General features: G+C 40.3%; 1 protein-coding gene across 5 annotated transcripts in view; it reads right to left on the bottom strand.

Annotated features, from left to right (window-relative positions):
* Positions 1-26,882, bottom strand: part of agap1 (ArfGAP with GTPase domain, ankyrin repeat and PH domain 1) — a 180,944-nt gene that overhangs the window by 61,629 nt on the left and 92,433 nt on the right. For all 5 annotated transcript variants that reach the window (XM_044344308.1, XM_044344309.1, XM_044344310.1 and 2 more), the window contains 4 exons: positions 25,840-25,974; positions 13,071-13,198; positions 11,540-11,695; positions 10,071-10,163 (listed from right to left, as the gene is read on the bottom strand). In XM_044344308.1, coding sequence (XP_044200243.1) covers positions 10,071-10,163; positions 11,540-11,695; positions 13,071-13,198; positions 25,840-25,974 — 512 coding nt within the window. The remainder of the gene's footprint in view (positions 1-10,070; positions 10,164-11,539; positions 11,696-13,070; positions 13,199-25,839; positions 25,975-26,882) is intronic.

The raw sequence follows: 26,882 nt of genomic DNA, 5'->3' as shown, positions 1-26,882 counted from the left end.
TCATGAAACTCCTCTGGACACGTTTCCTCTTCTTTCATAGTGAGACATTTCTTCGCCTCGGTGAAGTATTGTGGTGTAGTGCTTAAGAAAAGGTCGCTAGCTCGGGGGAAGCCGGGAGATGAAGTCATTCCTGAGACGACGCATCCGAAAATGTTCACAGGGCTCAAACCCGAGGCTCTCTGATTAAAGACCACAGCAGTCACATGTCAGACGTGTCAGAGGAGGAATATGTCGGATAGAACAATGGACGTCATGAAGGAGAAAGGTATGCTGAAAAAAATATGCAACTTTCTCTTTTGTCTTATCATGTAACCCTAACCCTGTACGACGCGGTAAAACCCTTAAAAATGACAAAAAGAAGCTCTAAAAGCTCTAAACACAACACAATCGGCTTTCATTGTGCGAAGCTGTGAAAGAACCCGTCTGATAAAGGAACTTTTTCTGGAGGTTTGTTTCCTCCTCGAGCCTCTATTGATACAGACTAATCTACTCTCTAATCACTCAATCACCCCCCTATTTTCCTCAAACAATGGGCTCTCCCTGGGCCTCTTGAAGGGACTGACAGCAGATCTAAGAGCAGATACGGGGGAGGCTCTATCTGTAGACAAACTCTCCAGAGAACAGGATGATCTCCAAAGAGGCCGAGGCCCTTTTTGTTCTTCGACATCCCCGGAGAGCAGGAGGCTAAATTAGAGGTGTCACCCCCTGCCGACAGCAGAGTGGGGGGGGTGACAGCAGGGTGGGAGGGAAGCCGGACGCACTCCCTCCTCTATCGCGGTGGCCATCTGATCCGGCCTCCGCAGCCATCGCGGGTCATCCATCATCCTCTCAGACGGAGGAGAGAGAGTCTCTGAGATAATCACGGCTGCTCAGAGAAGACAAAACAAGAGACTGTGCTGCTATGTGACTCACTCCAGGTAAACATCACCTCAGCAGGCAGCAGCTGAAGGCTTGATAACCTCCTGCTGTGGTTGGAAATGACAGCGAGAGAAAGGATTTCCAATATCGACACTATTTATATTTCAAGGAACTGATAAAGATGGATTCAGCAATAAATAAGATTAAGAGTCACCTTTATTTTGAAGACTTTACTCCTATTTAACATTATATATACCGATCAACCACAACATTAAAACCACTGACAGGTGACGTGAACAACATTGATTATCTTGTTATTATGGCACCTGTCATGAGGTGGGATATATTAGGCAGCAAGAGAACAGTCTGTTCTTGAAGTCGATGTGTTGGAAGCAGAAAAAAGGATCTGAGCCACTTTGACAAGGGCCAAACTGATGATTAGATGACTGGGTCAGAACATCCAGAACAGAAGGTCTTATGGGGTCCCAGTATGCAGTGGTCAGTACCTACCAAGAGCAGTCCAAGGAAGGATAACGGTAGGTAAACCAGTGACAGGGTCATGGACGCCCAAGACTCAGTGATGCACATGGGCAGTGAAGACTACCCTGTCTGGTCTGATCCCTCAGAAGAGCTTCTGTAGCTCAGACTGCTGAAAAAGTTAATGCTGACTATGACAGACAGTCAGCCGGTCAGAGTGTCCATGCTGACTGCTGTCCACCGCCGAAAGCACCCAAACAGGACACATGAGTGTAAGAACTGAACCACGGAGCGATGGAAGACGGCGGCCTGGTCTGATGAATCATGTTTTCTTTTACATCATGTGAGACGGCACCAGGATGCATTATGGGAAGAAGGCCGGCGGAGGCAGTGTGATGCTCTGAGCAATGATCTGCTGGGAAACCTTCTGGCGTTCATGAGGATGTTACTCTGACATGAATCACCTACCGAAACACTGTTGCAGACCAAGTTCACTCCTTCATAGCAACAGTATTCCCTGATGGCAGCGGCCTCTTCCAGCAGGATAACTCTCCCTGACACACTGCAAACTGTTCAGGAACGATTCAAGGTGTTGCCTCTAAACTCCCCAGATCTCGATCCGATCGAGCATCGGTGGGATGTGCTGGAAAAACAAGTCTGATCCACGGAGGCTCCACCTCACAACTTACAGGACTTAAAGGATCTGCTGCTCCCGTCTTGGTGCCAGAAACCAGAGGAACCTGCAGTCCTGCATCGACGGGTCAGAACTGATTTAACAGCATGAGGGGAACCTACACAAGAGTCAGGTGGTTTTAATGTTGAGGCTCATCGGTGAATATTTATGTTCTAATAAATATATAAACTATAAACTATGATCAATCAGTAAATTGTTTTTTTGATAAAATGTCCATCACAGTTTCCTAAAATCCAAATTTGACATCTTCAAATCACCTGGTTTATTAGACCAACAGTCAAACATACAGAGACAGAAATAAGCTGTAAATCCTTCATGGCAACTCTAGTGTAGAAACCTGTCTTGTTTACTTGTTATCTAATCATATTGTATATAGATTTAAACCATAATTTCACTGGTTTTAAACTCAATTTCAAGAGTTTCAACAACATTCAATGATTCAGAACGTTTTGGCTTCTTTTGTCAGATGAAAAAAAGGTTTTTATTTCTCAAAATAAAGAATCACAAAAATATTGTTTTGATGGCGGCATGAGTTGAAACATATTTTAAATAATATTTATGACTTAAACATCAACACAGAGATTAACAGACCTGATGGTGAAATGATCTGAGTACAAACTGAAGGTCATAATATGTTAAAATTATGTTTGTTGGTTATTTTGCAAAATATCTCAAAAACCTTTTGGAAGATTTTAATAAAATTTGGTGGAAAGTTGTCTGTTATCCAGATGTGAGTAAAGATTTTTAAAATAATTTATGTTATAATATCTAATGTAGATATTATAACATCAGCTTCGTGGAGTGTTTTCTAATTTAAAGGATGATTTCTCTACACATGATGAAAGTCACGACAGGCGGTTAAAGAGGGTGAAGAAGGTTTGTGGCTCGCTGTAAAATCCGCCACGTTTGAGGTAAACAGCAGAAAAGAGAAGCCACTACAAACATGAAACCACACATGGACGCTCAGCGGCGTCGCCTCCACGACAAGGTCGGCGTTGATGAGGCAAGGACAGCGAAGGGCAGACCCAGGGGAGCAGGATGCAGACCAGATCAAATAAAACACCATAGAAGAAGAGGGGGGTTGAAGAGGAGCTGATTTATCTGATAAGAGTTCTGGGTAATTAATTAGAAACTCAATTATCCAAACCTTACTTCAGCAGTCTCAATTCATTAGCGGATAAAAACCTCGCCCCTCGCTCGGCTCTGACACTCGGAGAAAGACGGGGACGAGGAGGAAAACACGACTCGTCTTCCTCTGTGAGAGAACCTCAGGTCACCGCTGGTTGCTTTTGTCCAGCTCATCATCATCATCAGACGAGCGTACACAACACACTAAAAACAAACACACGCAGCGTGAAACAACAAAGCGACCACAGGGACACTTCTAGCGAGCTCGGAGCAACACCCCCGTGCCAAACAAAAACCGTGAGTGAGCGCTCCGTGGAGACCGCCGCGCTGAGGCGTAATGAGCACAATCTAAAAATGCTCTTTGATTGACGCCTGTGTTCCTTGTTTTAATTATTTCTCAAACTAAAAAGGGAGCGACATCCCTCCAACACATCCTCCTCCACCCCCCCCACCCCCCCCCCGAAAAATCTAATTTCCAGGGGTTAGTGTGCATGACAAAAATGTCATCATGGCCAAAATGGCTCCGAGCGGTGACAACCTTTCCCAGGGAAATGATATTTTTCCAATCCGGCAGAAGGCGGATCGTGTCACCCTCGTTAAAGCCTTGATAGCAGGTCTTTAATATTCACCGTCTTAATTAGGGCCACAGTTAATTTCATTAAATTCTTTGGCTGCTAAATGAAGCAGATTATGAGACATCTTTTATTGCGAAGCGTGAAATTACAGCCTGCCCGCTGCCAATGGCGGGGCGAAACTAATGAATTACAGGGTAAATAACACCCGAATTAACCATCCAATTTAACTCCTTACAAAGCGCCCGGCGCCGAGGGGGGACGAGTAGACTTGTCAAAACCACCCAGCCCCACGCTCGTCTGCAACCCCGCGAGAGCCAATTACAACCACGACACTAATCAGCTCCTCACAGGAAGAAGAAGAAGAAGAAGAAGAAGCCTTGAGACACTTCTGCAAGAATCACAGTCTGACTCATGAAGAGAGACGGAGAGGAAATGTTCCTCTACAGTCAGACGGTCTGTTAAATACTCTGAGTTTAATGGACGGATTAACGAAGCCTACCTGAACATCGGCAGGAAGTCACTGTTTAAAGTGACATTTCTAGTTAGAAAGTCCAGATATCTGAATCACTGACAACATCTCAGATTTTATTTTGGAGATTAGAATAAATCTGGTTTTGTGCTCATTGACCCAATTAACCAATTACACAATAACAAGAGTTACTGAGAGTTTAGTAGGTTTGATCAGTGTTTCCTAAAGTCCAGTCTGACGTCCTCACATGTTTTGTTTTGTCCACAACTCAAAGATATTCAGTTTACTGTCATAGAGACTAAAGAAACCAGAACATATTCACATTTAAGAAGCTGCAATCAGAGAATTTGGACTTTTTATTTCTTAATTAATGACTCAAAATGATTAATCAGTTATCAAAATAGTTGGTGGTTAATTTAAAAGTTGGCTACTAATCGATTAATCGACTAATTGTTGCAGCTGTAGATGAGATGTTTGTACAGGTTGTTTACAGGTTGTTTTCTTTTATTTTTGATTTGATGTTGACAGATGGAGAAAACAGTTATATAAATATATAATATATCAGCTCCAAACTTTGGCTGAAGTTTACTACGTGTGAGTTAATGTGAACGTCAACCTCTAAAACATGCTGCTGAAAAAGATGCAGAATAAGATGAAGTCTTGGTGTTTCATTGGCTTTGAGGAGCTCAAACTTTGAGAAATCTGTGAAAACTTTATATTTTGTGCTTTGTGCAGTTTCTTTATTTGCAGTTTTATCACTTTATTTCACAAACAGACGTAATTAAAAACCAGCTGGATCAACTTAAACACTCTTACGGTCTGTTAAGAGTGAAGTAAGACGTGGTGTTCCAGGAGCATCAGACTACTGTGTAGTGTTTTTGGTTTTGATCTTTTATTTTCTGTCATCTTGTTTCATATTTTACATTTTTGTCCTTGTAACATTTATCTGTGTTGTATCCCAAACTCTGACATAGTTTGTTGTATCGTCCTTGTTGTGATGTCACGTCTGTACAACCAATCAAACACAAACTTCTGAAATGATCCTGAGCAGAACCGACAACAATGGATCCACTTTAAGTTACTTTTGTCAGGTTATTGTTATAAAACAAGGTGCTGATGGAGGTGAATTGTAGTTTGTGGGTTTAAACATGAGTCTAATTAGAGTTTTTGCTCTAACGAAGACATTAAACTTCTACTTTGAGTCTCTGAACTGTGACTCTGAGGTCGGCAGTTCAGACTCCCTGATGAGGCAGCAGTGGTGAAAGTGCAGATTACTCGTCACTGAATCGGCCTTGAGCGTGTAGCTCGGATCCTAAATTGCTCCAGTGGAGCTGCTCGGTGGCCACCAGTAAAAAGCTGTTTGTACTGGGCAGCTCCCAGTCGCACCGCCGTGCTCAGTCAACCTTCACTGAGTAAATAAAGGTTTGGAAGAAAGAAAGAAAAAAAACCAAAACCCCTCTCTCCGGTGTGTGTGCGGTCCCAGCGGCTGGGCTGCTGCGTCGGAGGAAATTAATTTGTTAGATTGTTGGTTTTCAAAGCTCGTCGGTCAGCTGCTTGACAGAGACGCGAGCGAGCCTCTCCCTCTCTCTCCGGTAATTATCGGCTAATTAGCGGCGCGGAGCAGATGTCGGAGGAGCCCTGCGCCGTCAACAGCCTCTGTAAACAAAGCTGGATGCATCCGCTCACTTCAAGAAAAACAGAAGAAGAAGAAGAAGAAAAAAAAGCGAACTGTACAGCCAGCGTTTCCTCTGTGGTTTCATGTGGCAGCGGAGCGTCGTAGCAGGAGGCTGCAGCTTTGACTCCACATGTGTTTCCTGTTGGAGATCCGTGTTGCAGGTTCGCACTGATAAACGCTGCTCCCCTCAGAGACGTAATTAGAATGAAAATGTTCCTTCTTTAAAAGGGATATTTCACCACATTACACCGCTGCGGTTTATCTGTGGAGGTCATTCTTCCACTTTAATAAATACACATTTAAATGGTTCAGTGGTTTCAATTACAATGAATGAAACTCGTGACTTTAATCGTGAAAACAGTGGTTGAATGATGTGAAATGATGCTGAGCTCAGACTAGAAAACAATCTTTTTAGAAATGTTTTGAGGCATTTTTGTTCAATTTAAAAACTTTTAAGGACTTGATTTGTGTGAAGAGCTTCACAGACGCCCTGAAATAAACCTGCAGCTTCAGACTCAACTGTTAGAGAAGCAGACAAATGTTTGAATTAACAGAACGATAAACAGTCGGTGCCATTAAACCATCACAGAAGAAGAAGACACAACCAGATGATGTCATTAACATGATGGAAATATGATGTTTCTGTTAGTTTCATGACTCATTTATTCACATTTTCTTTATATCTGCATCAACTTTTACACCTCAGACAGTTTATTTTACACCCGAATTGAAAGTGTGAATAAAAACTGACAGAAACTCTCAAACTGAAGGATATTTAGTCGTGTTGACTTCTGTTTTTTATGTTTTTTTTAAGTTTTAAATTTAATTTTAGCAGCAGCTCGTCGTCAGGTCGTGATTATTTTGTTGAAAACAGAAACAGCAGCTGGAGGGAGACGATGATGAAGACGAGGAGGAGGAGGAGGAGAGAGTATGCGACACGTCTGACCTCGTCCCGCCCACACACACACACACACACACACACACACACACACACACACACACACACACGCTGCTCCTGTTATTATATGAGTGTGAATGTAAACGTTGATTTGCAGTTTTAAATGTGTTTCTGTGTGTAAATATAAATATAATTCATATGTGTGGATTTGTCTTGACTAATTACCTCAGAGTGGAGGTCCGCCCCGTTCTCATTACGACCAACTGAGCCCACCGCTGCGTTTGTGTGTGTGTGCGTGTGTGTGTGAGGTTTTAATGAGCGCTGGACTCTCTTAACGAAGGCGTTCCTCCTTAAACAAAAGGCGAAACTGAACCGCCGTCACCTCGAGTGGTCGAGAGTCGCGCTGAGAGTCTCTCTAATGAGATCAGGAGCGGCGGCGAGCGAGCGAGCGAACAAGTGGCTTAAACACACACACACACACACACACACACACACACACAGAGTTTTAGTTGGCTGAAGCAGTAACAGCCAAAGAAAACAGAGTTACGCCTCCAGAAGCTCAAATCAACAAAAACAGGTAACGTTTCCACCGACACTGTTTGATTGACAGATGATTGAAAACTCCAAAACATCATCTGATAATCAGACTGATTGATCGGTTTCTTCTTTTCTTGAGTAAATGTACTGTTCGGTTTTATTTTAGTAAAGGATAAATTAAAGCTTCAGCCTGGTGCAACTGTTTCCTGTATAATAATATAACTCTTTATAAATAAAGTTTATTGTTGTCACAGCTGACTGATGTGAGGTCAGAGGTCAACAGCTCCCTTAAAGGACAGTTCACAGTGTTTCCACATCATCTATAAGTCTGTGTGAAGCTTCTATTCAGCTTCATCAGTCTGAGTTAGTCATATCAAGTGGATATCTGACACATTTACAGTCTTTTTAGCATCAAATTCCCTCTTTGTGTTGAGCTGCAGGTGGAAGTATAGTAACAAAAAGAGGGACTTTGGCACTAAAAAGACTGTAACGTTGAAAGATATCTACTTGATTTGACTCATTTGGACGCTGAAGCTTCATATTAGCTTCAGATAAACGGAACCTTTTAGTCCTTTAAGTCTGTAGTTTGTGTGGTGTGTTATTACATGTAGTAAATGTCTGGTTGAGTTGCTGTTCGGAGGTAAAAAGGTGACAGAGTCAGACCTCCGTCTCATTAAAAACAAGTGTGAACACGCTGCTAATGGGATGACACACACACACACACACACACACACACACACACACACACACACACACACACAGAAAGTGAAATGGAGTGCAAATGGAGCGTTAATGGGGAAAAGGTAGTTGAACCTTGAATGTGAAGTGCAATCTCTGCACCATACATGCAGCCCTTATAAAACACACACACACACACACACACGCAGAGTCTAATTAGGGAGCAGGTCGTCCTCACTGAGGAGCAGGAAAGGAGACGAGGCGAGAGAGCGACCACAGGGAACCATCAAATCAATTAGCGTCCACTTCCAAAAAAAAATACAACAGGAAGCTCGTTGCTCTGCCTCACAGCGCTGCTTCAGTCTGGTCTGGAGGGGCGTGTGTGTGTGTGTGTGTGTGTGTGTGTGTGTGTGTGTGTGTGCCATTCTGTGCCATGCCAGGCTAAGTATGTGTCTGGCTTTATTAGCATGAATCAGATTAGTTGACTGGTTTTAAATAGATGATAACAAACATGGTTCTGCTGATCGTCATTGATCAGGTGTTGCATTCAGGGACGTCTGAGTCCTTTAATGTTAAGTATCTGCTGAGTCTGATCTGATATTTATATATTGATACAGTATTGATTTAATATGTATCTGTTTCACTGAAATCACAGCTGTACAGTTGATGAACAGCTCAGATGTTGATCTTTAAACCACTAAACCTGCTTCTCCAGTCTCATCTCTGATTAAGACTATTTATTTATTTTATTTACATATATATATATAATTTATTAACGTTTTTATAATTTAAAAAAAGCCAAAATTGACTAGTTACAGCCTCTCAAATGAATATAATATCTAATACAAATTAATATTTTCTAGTTTCTTTATTCTTCACCAAAAATAAACTGAATATTTTTGGATGGTTGAAACATTTTCTGACAATCAATTAATCAACTAATCAATTAATGTTGAAAATAATCAACAGATATTTAGTTGTAATCTTTGTATAAAAAGCAGTTTTTTTTCAGTGATATTTTGTCAGTGGATCAGTTTGACAGACTGCAGAGAGAAACTGTACAAACATTTCATATTGACAGTAAACGTTAACGTGTTGCGATGATGCTGCTGTTATTAACGACTTCCTGTTTCCAGGTCAGACGACGGCAGATACAAGATTCAACTGAAATCAGATTCTTTTAGATGATTAACGACCTAACGAGGAGCGTTTCTGGCGCTCCGACCTGCACTCGAACCGAATTAACGCCTGCTGAGCTCCACCGCTGCCTCAACACCACAGAAGAAGAAGAAGAAGAAGAAGAAGAAGGGGAATGGTGCGTTTGAAGCCGCTGGGAGCTGGCGAGGGATTTTCACACGAAGAAAACGGCGTTCAGCTGCAATTAGCGGCCGCACAAACAGCAGCGATACAGGCCTCTCTCTCTCTCTCTCTCTCTTCTTCTCTGTCTGTCTGGATGTCTCTCGCCCGCTCTCTCTCCTGGCGAGGCGGCCCCTAATCAGAGATGCGATTTGTTCATTAGGAGATTACAAACGAGGCCGCGGCGTTGACACGAGGGGCCGCGATTAGCGCTCGCTAATTGCCTGATTTGCTTGTCGGAGGACTCAACACACAACGCCACCCTTTCTGCCACCGCGTCCCCCTCGCCGGATCAGCCGCCGCCGCCGCTCTGACACGAGCCGAGCTTGTTTGTGACAAATTAAGAGCAGATTCAGGTTGCTCTCCTCGCCGTCTTCTTCTCTTATTCCTTTAAAACGCCGCTGCCAACGCTCCAATCAAAGGGCTCGGGGGAAGAAAAAAAAAAGACTTTGAAAAGGAAGAGAGAGAGGCAGGAAGTGGACGAACAGAGGGAGGGGAGGAGGCGGTCAAACAGGAGCGAGCGGCAGAGGGAGTGGCGGTGAAATCCCTTCCTTCTCCTTCTCCTCCTAATGATCTGGTTGGAGGACCGGGGAGAGCCCCTCGCTCTAATTGATGTCAAGTGTGTGATTTCACTGTTAATCAAGGCCGACGCATCAAACACAGAGAGAGAGAGAGAGAGAGAGAGAGAGAGAGAGAGAGAGAGAGAGAGAGAGAGGACGTCTCACCTGTTTGATGGGGATCGCTCGCCCGCTGCCGATGCTGTCGGCTCGAGCCTCCAGGCCTTTCTTGTCCTTGTCCGGCTCGCTGGCCTTCCTCGACTGAGAAGACGAGAAGAGACGAGGATAAAAAAAAAAAAAAAAAACTGTTATTATTAAACCTGATAAACAGTTTGACTCCACAACACATGAGGCTGAAACTGATGTTTACATAAAAACAACCACCAGCTGCTGCTATGGATGAGTTATTACCAAGCGGCAACATCTGAGGCTGTAAGATGAAGCCAAAATCACCTGGAAAGGCAAATCCATGATTGGCTATTAATCATGTAATTTGGGATCTAATGTGCATATTAGAGAACACCAAAATAGTATGAGAACAGCCTTTGACATAGTTTATGTAATTCTTTAGAAAGTTTCTCTCCCTTCCCTTGTTACTGGGTTGCAGTTGGGCGGGGCTAAACTATTCATTTATTACGTAATAAATACCCGCCCAATCATATTTAAGAGAAAGATGATTGACGTGGCTATCTGGCCAAGCTGACTTCACAACACTTACTCTCATCTCCTTCATGAGAAAACAATGCAGTGCACTTTTCTTTGCTTTTAGCTGGAATGAGAATTCAAATTAGCCTCATATGGTTTGAAAGTTACTGTGTTAAGCTAACTAGCAGACTTGGCTACATCATTCAAATCTGTATTAATCACTGAGTGGATAAGTAGCTCAAAAGTGTAGCATAGTAATGCTAATGCTAACCGTTTCATGTATGTGAATGGAGAATGCTAAAACGATTAGCATCATACTCTGGGAGGTATAGTTAAATAAAAACACAGATTTGGGTGGTCTAACCTGTTTTGCTAGTTAGTGGATTATTCAAGCTTTCTAACCAAGTAGGATCCATTTGATAGATTTGGTATTTTATTCCGTATCAGTAAAACATTTTAGTGAATGAATAGAAAATAAAACGGTACTTGAGCTGAAAGTGAGCTGTCAATCAAACGTGATCTGGACACGCCCACACAGTCCTGAGAAATGGTTTGAGCAGCCAAATGAGCTGTTTGTGAGTTTTCTAATAGTTATGAATGTTTATTTTCATTCAGATGTTTGTGGATGCTTAATGAGACACTCCAATTTGACATCATATATGCATTTTTATGATTTAAAGTCACGTTTCCAGAGACTTTAAGAAATCTGGTGTCTTCAGACATTAAAGCATTTTTGACCATTTAGTGACTGATCTGGAGGTCAAGAATGAACAATAACTGAGCAAACTGCTGATCAAGATGATGTGAAATGAGTAAAAAAGTTTATTAACAGTTTACAGGTTTTATGTTTTGTAGTTTTGTCTACAGCTTCTGTCAGTTTTGATGATATTGTCCTTTCAAAATAAGTGCAGGTGTTTATCCTTTAATGAATAACAGGATTTGGGAAAAACATCATTCTGTGTGACGTGTTTCCTGTGATCGATTAAACTCACGGTGAAGAGGTTGGAGCGGCGTTTGGACTGCTTGCGGACCGGCGTGGGCGTGTTGGTGGTCTGCGGTACGTCGATGCGGAGCTCCTTCTGGCTGGTGCTGGGCGTGGACGGCACCGAGGACGAGTAGTCGCTCAGACTGCCGCCGCCGTTACTCGTCTAGAAAGGAAAAAGGTTGAACATGAAAATAAAAAACAGGAGTGAAACACGGATATGTGAAAGTGTGAAAAGTTTCCTGGTGGTTTCTGAGGTGTGGGATGTCTCATCAGTGTAACGGGTGTCTCCTGGCGCAGGGCGAGGAGGCGGAGAACACTCGACAGTAATCAGTGAGAGTTAAAGATGCACAGAGGGCTGTTTGGTGGAGGCGGCGGGAAGATAAACACGGCTCTCAGGGGGGGGGAGACGCGGCGGCGGCGCTGCTCAGACACGCTGAGCGATGACTTTTTAATGAGAAATCGATGGAGGATTGAAGGATGAGGATCGAAGAGCTTAACGGCCTGAAGCTCCGGTAACACGAGGAGAGGAAGTGTGTGTGTGTGTGTGTGTGTGTGTGTGAGTGTGTGTGTGTGTGTGTGTGTGTGTGTGTTGAACGTACAGTAATAACATGTATTTATGCATTCAGGCTTCTTCTCAACGGATGTGTTTCTTAAATTTCATCAATTAGGGATTTTTTTTATATTATAGTAAACGACTCTTGTGTTTGGATGTTTATTATAACAGTTTAACACCAAAAATTATTAAAAAAATAAATAATGTCACATCTCCATCACCAGAGTAAAGACATAAAGGACTTTGGACAGTTGCTGAAGGTCATGAGATTCAGCTGAAAGCTCCAGAAACAGCTACTAGATGGACCTTGAGTCAAGAGTCTGAATTGGTTAAAAGTGACTTTTTCAAAGTCTTGATCTTAGAAACAGCAGCTGACAAAACAATCTCAACACAAGGTCTGTTTAGTGGCCGTTCTGGAGCTTTCTATCTTCTAACATGGTCTTCATCAGCAGATGGAGTTTATCCAGCTGTTGTTGATTCACAGATGTTCAGATCTCTGTTATTTCTCAGCACTTTACAGAACGTCTCATCTATGTTTTTATTAAAACAACTGGACAAACACCAATGATGAAGATCAAGTGTTATGACTGAAAGCGCTCAGATATGAAGACTAAATAATAATAATAATAATATTAATAATATCTTCATTTATAAAGCACCTCTCAAAACAAGTTACTAACAAGGTGCTTCACATAAAATAGGCCAACAATGAATAAAATATTATAATAAAATGATAAAATACAACAACAGATAATAAAATCAATAAAAAGTGAGTCTGAAATGGCTAAAAGATCTAAAATTAAAAATTTTAACAGAATATCATCAAGTGAAATTATATAAACTGTTCACACTTTGTCTTTTTCTAATATTTATCTATTTTGCAGTGTAATTATGTCCATATAACAACTTGAAGGGTCATATATATTTATGTGTGTGCGTGTGTGTGTGTGTGTGTGTGTGTGTGTGTGTGTGTGTGACCTCTGACCTGGCTGATGTGGACGGCCGACACTTGCGTCGCGCAGACAGACGAGTGACTGGGTGAGTTGGGGAGCGACTTGCACGGCCCGATGGACAACTGCTGCTTCTTCCTGGTGGCGACGATCTTCTGAGCCACTGAAACACGTCACATGACACACAAACACACAATTAATACAAAACTCTGACACATCATCAGCCTTTTAAATATGTTGAACTTGTTAGCAAACAGTTGTTTATTTCCACATCCAGCAACATGTATAAGGTCAATAATGTCTTGTGGGGTTCCTCAGGGTTCTAGTCTTGATCCTTTATAGCTTCAATCTGGTCAAAGATGCTTTAAATTATGTGTTTAGTCCAATTATTTAACATATTATCAGCTTATAAAGTAGTTTTGGCTAACATGTTAGCAAACGATTCCACATCCAGCAGCTACGGAGCAACATTATCATTCATGTGGAGTCGTGTTTCTGTCCAATATTCACTCTCTTTTAGCTCTGTTTTTGTTCTCCACCAACTCCTGAGGGAAATATCTGGCTCTTTAACTGCTAAATGCTCCACTATGTTCACCAGCTAGTCTACAGCTAACTGTGTCTGTTAGCAGGTAGTGTACAGCGGCTTTTTACAGCTTTTACTCTGAAAACGACGCTATGAGACGCTGAGAGTGAACCAGAACAGTAAAAGTTGCAGCTGGACAGATAAACAATGAGCTGAAACTCACTATAAAGCTCCGTAAAGCCGAGAGGAGCTGCAGAGTCTCTGTAGGTTCATCACATGACAGATCAGACACCGTTATAAATGATATAAATATATGGAAACACTCGCACAGGTTAACGGCTAACATGTACAAGTACATTGTTAAAATAATAAAATAGAAAATAACTGTGATGACTTCAAAATAAAGGAGCCAAACTTCACTCCACACTTATTATCAGCAGTATTATTATATGAACTTCTGAGAGCAACTATAATGTAAAAATGCTGTAAAATCATCTGAAACTGTTGTTTTTTTTACAGCGTTCAAGAGACTGAAAGTTAAATCTGAGAAGAGAAAAATCTTCCAGTTCACTGATTACAACGATCAATCAAAGGAGAAATACATCACATGACTGGATCCTGTTTGAAACGTCACTTTAACTCTGATTTCACACCTTTGATTCGGTTTTTGTTTTCCAAATATCATCCGATGACTCTGTTGGAGTCTTTTACCCATAATTCCTGCTGATGTTTCTATGAAGTTCAGGTCTCAACACAATCCAGCTGATCAATACCTCAAATCACTGCAGAGACAATTAGCAAAGATCCCGACTCGCTTTCCTCTGATTGGCTGTGTGTATATGTGTGTGTGTGTGTGTGTGTGTGTGTGTGTGTGTGTGTGCGTGTGTGTGTGTGTGTGTGTGTGTGTGTGTGAGAGATGAGGGGGGTCTCATTGATTGGACCTTTTTGCTCCTGCTCCGACCGTCTCCATCCTCCCCTTCAGTCTAATAATGGGAGAATAATCACTGCAGCTGATAGATGAGTGTGTGTGTGTGTGTGTGTGTGTGTGTGTGTGTGTGTGTGTGTGTGTGTGTGTGTGTGTGTGTGTCGGAGGGCGTCCTCGGCTCTCCAGCAGGACGGATGAATCACAGAATGAGGAGGCTGGCGGGGCGGCCGAGCTCAGCGTTATTAGGACTGATGGACTTCCACCAACTGTTGGACGGTTTCTACTCTCAGATTTTATTTGTTTTTCGCCCAAAAAAAAAAAAAAAAAAAAAAAAATAACACGTTTTTATTCTCAGAGAGCTTTACAGTCTGCAGATGAACGACACGATCGATCAATGTTCACATTCATTATATATCAGGATAAATATCTGGAGACATTGGCTGCTCAGAGAGACGTGTGAGGTTTATATGAGGCTGTTTTAAGACACACATTTGGTTTCCAGCAGGTTATTTCAGGTGGTTTGATGTCAAAAAACTTAATTATAAGTTTGTTTTTTTCTCTCACAAACGTTCCAATAGATGGAAAATTGTTAAAGACCAAAAACTGAACATTTTATCAAATTTAAATCCACTGTTGAATCTTACGTTTATCTTTCAACATGTGCAACTCTTAAAAACCTGAAGATGTAAATGTATCTGACATCATATGAAGCTGATCAATCAGTCTTTGGCAGTGTATAGACATCCAGCTGCTACAGATCAGTTTTCTATTGATCTCTGCTGATGAGAGCGAGCGAGTAAAGATCCAGTCCGAGCAGAGACGAGAGATATTTTAGAGGAACAGGAGCCAAATCCAAACTAGCGTCGGCTGTCCGTTTGTCGTTTTCAAACCTTTTAATTCATGTGAGGTTAAAAATTCAACTTTCTTTCTTTCATCATTTCTTATACTGTCGCAGAAAAAGTAAAGTTGTCAGCTTCCACTAAAGGTCAAAGGTCAAAGTGTCACCAGCCTTCATGAACAACAGATTTATGTGCGAGCAGGTGAAAGCGACGACGTGTTTGACCAGTCGACTGCCACCGGAGTGGAGAGAGTTAAGACTTTAGTGACTCCATTATCTCTGTTCCAATAAACACAGGCCTGTTTCATGCGCTCACAGATGAAGCCATTGTTTTAATTGGGCTCGTTAAAGCCCCCCGGCTTCGTTAATGAGGAGCCAGTCGTAAACATTTACCTCCAGGTGACACGGGGGCCGAGCCAAGGGCAGGCGGAGAGAGAGAAGAAGAAGAAGAAGAAGAAGAAGAAGAAGAAGAAGAAGAAGAAGAAGAGGAAGAAGAAGAGGAAGAAGAGCTGCTCTGAGGAGAGAAACTCTGAACAAAAACAGATCTGATCAAACAGCTGACAGCAAAGGTTGAGTCGGATCATTGATTAAAGCTCAACCAGGAAACACGTTGCAGGAAATTGATGATGGAGTTTATATAAAAGTTTTTCAGATGTAGTTGTGCTCGACGAGTTCTTCTTAAAATTTGGAAATAATGAGATTATTCATATATTTACATGAGAGAACAAACTACACATCAGCAGTCAAACCTTATCAATATTATAACAGAGCAGCTCACAGCTCTCTTTATAATAAAACCGTCTCTTCAAGATCACTCTGATGGGATCCACTTTATTGTTCCACTGCAGCAAAAATTTAAAAATGTAGTTTCGCAGGTCAAAGTCTTAAAATAAAACTACATTTTGTTTCACCTGTTGTAAAATATCTGCATGTCTTTGATAAAATGGTTCAATAAATACTTTACATCTGCGTAACTTCTCAACTTTGAGCCGTCTGAGTTTCTTAAAGTGATCAGATTCAACATGTACGAGCATTAACTTCTAAAATCATCTTTATTTTGGGCCTTTTGTCGCTTATTTCAAAGAGATTAATGTACATTTATCTGTTTATTGTAAAGTGTTATTGTGCCTCTTTAAGACTTTATTCTACCTTTAATGTATAATTATTGTGTATTGTTGTGTGTGATGTCTTATTTCCATTTTATGTAAATTTAATGGACAGTAAAGTCTGAATCTGAATCCTTCAGTTTATCTTCAATAAAGCGTTTAAAGTCACGACTTCTGCACTGCAAATAACGTTTTTTGTAATAATGAATAAATACGTTCATTATGTTCTTGATTATCTTTATTGTTTGGTCTTTAAAATATCAGAAAAAAAGTTTTTTTTTCTTGAAGCCCAATGTCACATCCTCATTTAGTCCGATAGATGTTCAGTTTATTATCATATTAGACAAAAAAGCAGCAAATTCTCACATTTTTGAAGCTTTGAGGAGGAATATTTTTGCTTTTTTAAAAAAATGAACACACAGCACTAATTCCATCAGTATGAGTCATGTTATACTCATTTTAACAGAAATACTTGTGTTTTATCCACCTATTAATTCCATTTTTCCCTCTACGTTTCCGTTTTTTCCTGATCGGTGTTAAGTGGCCGTTGATGAAAACCAACACTTGATTGACTTGTATTCACAGCAGCAGCTTGATATCAGTTGGTAGAAACAGAAAAGTGAAAGAAATTGAATTAACTGGTGAATGAAAACAGTGTTTCTGTTATTAACTGGTTCTCTCTGCGTCTGAAAGTCCCTGCACACTATTTGAGTATTTACGGTAACGGACTAATCATTTCAGGCCTAATTGATTCACCTAATAAACATTATGTGGGTGTATAGTGGTAACGCAGTGGATTGAAGGTTGTTGGTTTGAATCCCGGACCAGCTGGGAAACTCTCAAAGAATAAAGATCAAAGTAAACCGAAGCCGCCTTCTGATTGGACGGAGCCTCTCACATACATGTCAGCGTGTCCGTCCTGCACCTGGCAGGCTGTATTTTACGTTAAGTGTTAAGAACAGTTATGATAAGGCTGTGCTAAATATTTAAACTGCACGGTTAATGCAATTTAACTTTATCCATCAATCTCAGTTCTGCTCTGAGAAGCTGCCATTTCTTCTAATGGAAACGTCTCCCCTTTGATCAGATTTATGGCGGGGCTGCACCAGCGGGCCAGACATAAAGGTGGGTGGGTGGCGAGGTGGTGGCGGGTGGCGAGGTGGGGGGGGGGGGGGGGGGGGGGTGAAGCTGACTCTGCAGTGTTTCACTCTTCACACCTTAAAGTCAAACACTGGAGCTACAGACAGACGGCTGCTGAAACAGATCAGCGTTCGTCTTTCAGTCGATCAATAAAAATAGTAAAACTTTTAGTTTAGTTTCTTCTGTAACTTCCAATAAAATTACAGCTAAATGAATCACCAACTGAATTAATCAATAATGGATATAAATTAAATAATAACCGTCTGGAATAAATCACTTTATCTGAAATTCTAGTAGATCCAAAAGTTTGTAAATATAAATAAAGAATGAATGAACATATTTTGGGGAAAATGTTTATAAAATGATGCACAAAACAAGAATTATAATGTTTCCATTTGATTGATTGAATGATGCAGAAATAAACAACATATATTAATATTTTATCTTTTAGAGGGAATGTTTAAGGGTAAAGGTGCAGATGTGAAATTTATGAGTTATATAATAAAGACAGAAATGTTGTCAAACACAAAAAATAACATATAAACCAGAAGGAGGCGCTAGAATAAAGTAAAATGTGTTAAATATCTGCATATTACAACCTGTTAATATTTTGCTCCTCTTGTCTTTGTTTGAGCGTTAAAGTTTATTATCAGTGGTTAAAGTAGTACAAAATAATCTAAACTTTAGTTTCATTTATTAGCGTTTTTACTGATCAAGATCTAATATTTTGACACCAAATTCACATCAAATCTGAATCTGAGTTTTAAATTAGTATTTATTTAATTTTAAAATGTATAATATTACATTATTTTGTCTGTTTGAGTCTAACGCTGCGTTCACGTCATATCAGAGTTACTGTAATTATGAGTTTTAGACTTGTTACTAGCATCACGTCATCCTCCAAACTGTTAAACTGTGACGTTTCATAAAGCTGCAACAAAAGTCAGCTGAAGTGTAAAATGTATTTAAACCCAAATTTAATGTATATAATGTAATCTTATCAATGCACAGTATTTTAAACCCTCATACAGGCTTCCTGAAACCACCTGAACTGTTTCACCTGCCTGCAGGTTTAGTTTACTGTAAATGTTTGTATTTATTTATGTTCACGAACCTTCTGTTAATTAGTGTGAGAACATTTCTATTTGTGTGTTTTTATGTTTGTATTGTGTGTGTGTGTGTGTGTGTGTGTGAATATTTACATACTGTGAGTGTTTTTTAGTGTATTTGTGAACATTTATGAGTGACAGTGCGAGAGTGTGGTCATCTCAGCTCGTTAGCGTGCACTAACGAAGCGCCCTGCTTCTGCACTCTGACACAGATTAGAGAGAAGAAGAAGAGGAGAGTAGTGTGTGTGTGTGTGTGTGTGTGTGTGTTGGGGGGTTCATGTCGCTGTAATTAGGCTAATTAAATTAGCGCGCTGATGGACGAGGGACCACAGTGCTGTCACCCCCCCCCCTCCATCCCTCACACAGAGGTCACTCCTCCCGACTGGACGAGGCTTCACTTCCCATTACAGCAAATTACATGTTAAACACACACACACACACACACACACACACACACACACACACACACACTGAGTCTCAGCCTAAAACAAAGAGAATGACTGGAACAGATAAAGATATAAACACAGTCGACCTCCTGAACTCTTTAAATGTCTCTTTGGTCACAGAAGCTGTAAATGATCAGTCGGATCTACGACCACCGACCGGACGTTTCAACACCTTTCTCTCATCATTTTCCTCTTTTTAATCTAAGAAAGAACTAAATGTGTTTCCACCTGCTGTTAACATGTCATCCTAAATATGAAAAATAACTAAAGTTTACAGAAAAACAAACAAAAAGTCAGAATATTTTACTTTTCGTGGTTTTCTAAACCATCACTGACTTGTACTCAAACAGAAGAGATAAAGTATTTTCTATATAATTTACACAACGTCCATTGATCAGAGTTTAATATCAATGCTTGTTATTGAATCATTATTATCAGGATCAGCAGCTGGATTCACTTTATTACTGACTGTTTTCATACTGATACAATAACAGAATATCATTAAATGTATCACACTGATAACAGTTAATTATCAGAGAGGTATAACAGTAAATAAATTACACTAGAAATTAAACCATCAATCAATTAATTGATCATTTAATCAACAGAAGATTAATGAGCAACAATTTAAATATTTAACCAGATGTTTCAACTACTGTTTTTAAGCAAAAATTCAATAATGTGATAATTTCTGGTTTTCTTGGACTCATCTGACAAATAACGTTTGGATTTTAGACAAAACCTGATGTTTGAATAGTTGCTTTAAACAACTGTGACGGTCACATTTCACTGTTTTTAGATCTAATATACTCAGTAAGAGAAGTAAAACTCATTAATTTTGAACATTTTATTAATAAGACAACTGAATATATTTGTATTTTAGACTGTTGGTCAGATAAAACATGTATTTGAACCTTTGTGATGGACTTTCTTTATTATTTTATGATGATTAAAATGATAAAATAGATGTATTGTATATGTATTACAGCCCAAAGTTAAAACATGTATCGTGTTGTTTCACTAATGGTTTTAAATAAAGTTTTCATGTTTAAACTAAAGTGATTAACTCCCATCATGCACTTGTTTTTCTTGGCTACACAAACACTTGATCTCAGATGAGAACAGAAACATCAGTCTCTTTACATCAACGACACGCTGCATGTAAACGCCCGCGAGGAAGGACACGACTCCTCCTCCTCCTCCTCCTCCTCCTCTTCCTCTTCTTCCCCCTGACACACAAAAAAACTGTCACGACGACGACGGCGACGAGTAGGCCAATTATTTTTAACGCTAAATGTTGTGGTCACTCATGCAACTCATCCTCTCTCTCTCTCTCTCTCTCTCTCTCTTTGTGCAGCCGCTATAACTCATCAAAACCTTTATTACATTTACGACGCTCGCCACACACACACACACACATACACACACACACACACACACACACACACACACACACACACACACAAACCAATCATGTCAAATTAGTGCGAATCAGCGTTTCTTCACCGGGAGCCTCTGCTTGTCGCCGTGACGATCCAGCTGATTATGAAGCTGAATATGAGCGCTGTAATTAAAGCCCCGCCCCCCCCACAGACCACCCCCCCCCACCCACCCAACCTGACCCGACCCGCCGCCATCAATCCAGGAAACAGAGCAAAGGTCACGGAAACACGCATGTGGGATCGATACACACGTTCATGAACTCTCGCTTCATTCATAGATTGTGATTTTATTCACAGCGACGAACACGAGAATCTGACAGAGAAGAAGAAAGAAAGAAATACTGACAGAGAAGAAGAACGCAAAGTACTGCGTTCACTACTTCAGTAGAAGTACTTCAAGGAGTTATTGTATCTACACGTGTATTATAATGTTGTATTATTCATGTAATGTGTATTTTGATGGTTTATTTATATTGTTTTCTAGTTTAATCTTTAACAAAGATTCATATTTTATAAACTGTTCATATATTTTGTGTGTAAAATCTTAATTTGAACAGTAACTCCAGCTGTCAGGTGAGACGTAGAGGAGTAAAAAGTGAAATATTTGCCTCTGAAATGTGGAGGAGGAGGAGTACAAGTGGCTGAAAATGGAGCAATAATAATAATAATAATGATAATAATAATAATAATAATAATAATAATAATAATAATAATAATAATAATGATAATAATAATAATAATATGTAGATTACAACCAGCTGAATCCTCCTCCTCTCCCTACAAGCATGTAGAGGAAGTCCTCTCTAGATCCAGTGTTTGTCCCTTCTGGGCTACTGTAGAAACATGGCGGCCTCCGTGGATATAAAGGTTCATTCTAAGGCAACGAAAACACAATAATTCTTATTTCCAGCTGATTAAACACTAATTAAAACATACTTATGAATATTATATTATATTTCTGTCCTGCTAGTTGCAGTAAATTCTACACACTGGTCCTTTAAGTAAAGTACAAGTACTTCAAATGTGTACTGAAGTACTGCACACACATAAATACTAAATATTATTATTATTATATAAATGATATCAGCTGTACTGTGACGCCCACAGCTCAGATCAATAATTTACTAAAACACAAACAGATTCTGTACGAACACACAGTGACTCTGCAGATCAGCTGACTGCAGCTGTGTGTGTGTGTGTGTGTGTGTGTGTGTGTGTGTGTGTGTGTGTGTGTGTGTGTGTGTGTGTGTGTGTGTGTGTGATGATGCGATGCTTCTGACCAATTAGAGGACGGCGAGTGTTTTAAGTGGCTGAGGGCCGAGAGCCGAGCGGCGTCATTACTGAAGTCCTCGCCGCAAATTAAGGTCACGCTAAGAAATAATTAAAGACAGAGAGAGAGAGAGAGTGTGTGTGTGTGTGTGTGTGTGTGTGTGTGTGTGTGTGTGTGTGTGTGTGTGGAGGCAGACACTCACACCATGTACCCAAAAAATAACAAAGACAAACACAAAACACACAAACTGTTATTCACTGACACACACTTTCAGTTACAGTAACACACACACACACACACCACTTATCAATATACACACACACAGATACATGCTGTCACACACACACAAATACCACAATTACACACTGTCTTACACACACACACACACACATGTAAATACATGATGACACACACAAAAATGTCACACACACAGATACACAACACATGTTACAAACACACAAATACTGTTGATACACACAGTCTCAAACACACACAAATACACACTATAACACACATATAGTACGTACTTACACAATATGTCACACACACACACATTTGTACGTACACACCTGCCAACAAAATCGCACTGAGAGACCAACACAACCAGACACACACCTACGCTACAAAATCATACTGAGACACACACACACACACACACACACACACACACACACACACACACACACACACACACAGAGCTGCAGGCTGCTGTCGTGTTTCGGGCGTCGACAGAAAACATTAAACTCATCGTTCTGCTGGATGATTAAAAAACTGATTAATTTGGTATAATGACGAGAAAAACACAAGGAGACAGTGTCAGAGACAATAACACACACACACACACACACACACACACACACACACACACACACACACACACACACACACACACACACACACACACACGGAGGAATAATTAAGAGGATAATAAGGCAGCGTTTAGTGTGGAGAGCTTCCTCCTGGGCCTCACACACACACACACACACACACACACACACACACACACACACACACACACACACACACACACACACACACACGCAGCTTTCATTCATGTTTCCAGCATTTTTACATCAGCTGTTCTTCTTCTGTGGTTTCCTGGCTGCCGTCGTTCTCCTCATATAATAATAATAAAATAAATAAAAATAATTCATCACTACGTCTCAGAGTTCAGAGATGTTTGACAGACTGATTGACGGCGGTGGAAATAATCACTTCCTGTTCTGAGTGTTTGTTGTCTGTGTTCCTGCGCTGCCCCCTTCAGGACAAACTGAGTAACAACAACTGACATATTTACACTAAAACAAACTGTTTACCTGCTTTCTGGCTTCAATACTTTAATATAATAATCATCCAAACCAACAGTGAACTGATCTAATGACAAATATGTGATTATTTAGTCATTTGCAGGTATTTAAAGGTGATTTTTTAGGACATTTTAGTGCAAATTATGAGAAAAAAACTGAAAAAAATTGTTACATTGCTTTAGTTAAAGTTGGTGATTTGCACAAATTGAAGAACTGGACTCTTCAGTCTTTAAAAGACAGAAAAATACTCCATCTATGTGTCTATCTATGTAATTTACTACAAATTATTAACAAATTAGACTCAAATATTTGCCTTTTTTTCTTGACAAATACTCGACTAATCAATTAACAGTTGCTGTTCTGCTGCGACATGAGATCAAATCCATTCAGACTGTAAACGAGCTCTGCTTTCTGGTGATTAGTGATGTTTAAATAACGAGAGATAAAGAGAGAGAGAGCTGGTTTCTAACGTGACGACAGCTTCGACTCCTCGTTCTTCTGTATCAACGGTTTAAATATCAGGTCGAGGTTTCAGCAGCAGCAGCAGCAGTGAGGGTGAAACTCAGGTGGATGCAGACGGAGCCAGAGGCCGACAGACTCACCGCAGCTCTGCTAATTAACCGCCGTGTCCGTGTCATCCATTTCTCTCTAATTACAGCCGTTAACCCTGCGCCTGCCGAGCGGCCGCTTCATTAACGTCTCCGCTGACTCTCCTCTTATTAATCTGCTCTCAGACGGTAAAAAATGAGCCGCCGGCTTTTACTGTTTGCAAAGATACTTCGGTTCCACCACGGAATAAAAGCACCTCTCTGCTGCAGCTTTCTGTCATGGTCTTCTTCTCCTGCTCTCATGTTGCCTTCAGGTAAAGATAGAGTTCCTGTTTTGACCTTTGACCTTCTTGTTGTCATGAAGGAAAGCTTTAAAATGTCACAAATCTCATCGGTTTCATTTCTGGTAACAATCAGTGTTTATTTGCTCGTTTTTTGGGTAAAATCAACTGTTTATTTACTGTTAACGTGTGTTTACATGCAGCTGATTTATTTTAGAAGCTTCTGTCTTACAGATTTGAACTGTATCAGTGATGGAAGATGTTTCTCTAACTGGTTTAAACTCTGCAAGATCTTCAACAACAGGAAGTGCATTACTGTATATGACTCTTGATAGATCGGGGATCATGTTTGGTACTAATATATATTTTTATGCTGCATGAAAACAGCTGAATCTGGTTTATTATACATGTGACAGGCAGGACTGGTATATTAAGGCAGAATCACTTTCCTTCAAATGTATGTGCAGAAAGAAGGATCTTGGTTGGATGGAAGACAAACTTCCCAGAAAAGTAGCTGTTTTGCAGACAAAAAGGAAATTCACAGCTCATCTTCAACTACAGCTGGCTGACTGTCTTGCTTTTTCACTGCAGTGCAACGGATGAAAGCCCATCCTGCTTTTGCACAAACAGTATATGAAGGTGAACTTAAACTCCAGAATATGTAAAGAACTAATAAACCCTTTTCACACATGCACCGCAACCCTGAAGTTATCCAGACGTCACCCGACAAAGAACGCAAATGTCAGTGAGACCGGACATTAAACATTTACCTACAAGATCCAGAGCACTACGTCTGTGTGATGTCCTGTCATGTGTGCATACAGCGGGTGAATTAACAGCGTGTAGGCGTGTTGATGATGCTGAATTACAACCTGCAGCGTACTTCCTGTGTCTCGTCCTGAACTCCCTCGCCTAAACCAAACAGAGTATTTCCTGCTGTGGCTTCACAGACCCGGAGTTTAATCATAATTTAAATCACAACTGGAACATTTTAAATGAGAGATTCTCCTCGAGTCGATCAGCTCTAGTAGACGTTTGGAGTTTAATGTTTCTGGACGAGATGGGAAACGTCAGACAGGTGCAGAGCGAAGCGGCAAAGACGGTCTAAACTCTCCGACTCTCTCTATTAGGACTGAAACTAATGATTATTATCTATCAACTGTTTTCTTGATTAATCGATTAGTTGTTTGGTCCATAAATTGTCAGAAAAAGGTGAAAAATGTCCAATCTGACGTCCTGAAACTCAAAGAGCTTCAGTTTACTGTCACAGAGACTAAAGAAAGCAGAAAATATTCACATTTAAGAAGCTGAAATCAGAGAATTTGGACATTTTATCTTTAAAAAAATGACTCAAAACGATGAATCAATTATCAAAACAGCTGCTGATTCATTTAGTAGTTGGTAACTAATCGATTAATCAGCTCTAGTCAGTCTATCATCCTGATCAATAAACTCATTAGTTACTCTGGACGTATAAATCAGCGTTTTCTCGTTGAAACTCAAGGTCAGACATCGTGACGAATCCACTTCCTTCATTTCATCACGACAACACGGACGCGGCGTGTCCGGGGTCAGTCGGGACCTCCTCGTCCTCTTCCTCACCTTCCTCCTCCTCCTCTTAATGTCTGACTCTTTTATTAATCCCATTGGGGAATCGTCTCTTTTTGCAGCTCCCTGCCTTCCTCCCATCGCTGTGATAAAACTTAATTGCTGTTCGGTTTGAGCTAAATAGCTGAGCGGGTCCATTTAATTCCTAATTGATGTGTGATTAAGAGCGGCCGAATGGCTGCGGCCGAGGAATGTCACCTTCCCAGAGGACCGGACTCTTGTTTCTGACCACAGACGGGGACTCTGGCGAGGGGTTCTTACCGTCCTGGAAGACTCGCTCCACGTTCAGGCCGTAGGTGGCGCAGGTTTCATAGTAGGTGCAGCGTTTGAGGTCATTGGAGAGTTTTCTGGCCCGGCTGTCGTCGATCACCCGAGGGTTGGCCGAGCTGATGGCATCTGGGAGGCAGAAGGAAGAGAAACAACACACAGAAACAGCTGTTTATAACCTCTATGTGTTTACTTTAATCATCCTCTTCTTCTTCTTTAATGTCATGTTGTATTTCTCCAAAAAACACAAGTTCACCAGTAAAAAGGAAACTCAGATCAGCTGCTCCAGTAAATCTTCTGCTTTTGTTTCTTTGTTTTGTTTTTTAAAAAGACAAATAAATCTGATTGACACATAAACCTCCAGCTGTAACTGTCTGACTTCACAGATTGAGTGAACGTTCGTTTCATTGTTAAAAGAAAGTAAACTTGAACTTCATTCAGCACAAAAACAGCAATAAAAATCAAAGATATGATATGATATCATGATATCAGGTTATTTGTTTTAGAGAAGGTGTTTTATCAGATTATTCTTCAGGCTCTCTGATTAATAAGAGAAGTTGTTGGAACTTCAGGTGGTTATTTGGCGCCATCAGCTGGTTAAAATGTGTAAATGCTGGTTTTGTCTCCACAGACAGATTCAGACCTGATAAACATTCATAAACATCTTATTATAAAGCTGAACAATGAAAATCGTGTGGTTTATGTTGTTTGTTTGTTTGTACTTGTTGTTGTTGTTGTTAATTTTGGTCTCAACACTCATGGAAAAGAGATTTTTAATCGTAAGATTTTTCCTGTTTAAATAAAGTTTAATAAATAAAATGCATTCTTTATAAATACATGCAACATATATATAATATATTTTATTTGTCATTGGACAGACTTTGTAAAAACATAACTTTAGTTTATTGTTTACAACTGAAGAACTTTTCTACTTTTGTTTTTGTTTGTTTGTATGTTTGATGAAATGTTGCTTTTCTTATCTACAGTTTGAAATGGAAAATAATTATAAAATATATTCTATAAAAAAAGAAAACAAC

Source organism: Thunnus albacares, chromosome 24, assembly GCF_914725855.1.
Source record: "Thunnus albacares chromosome 24, fThuAlb1.1, whole genome shotgun sequence".
In the NCBI taxonomy this organism is placed as follows: domain Eukaryota; kingdom Metazoa; phylum Chordata; class Actinopteri; order Scombriformes; family Scombridae; genus Thunnus; species Thunnus albacares.
This window is presented reverse-complemented; position numbering and strand designations above follow the sequence as displayed.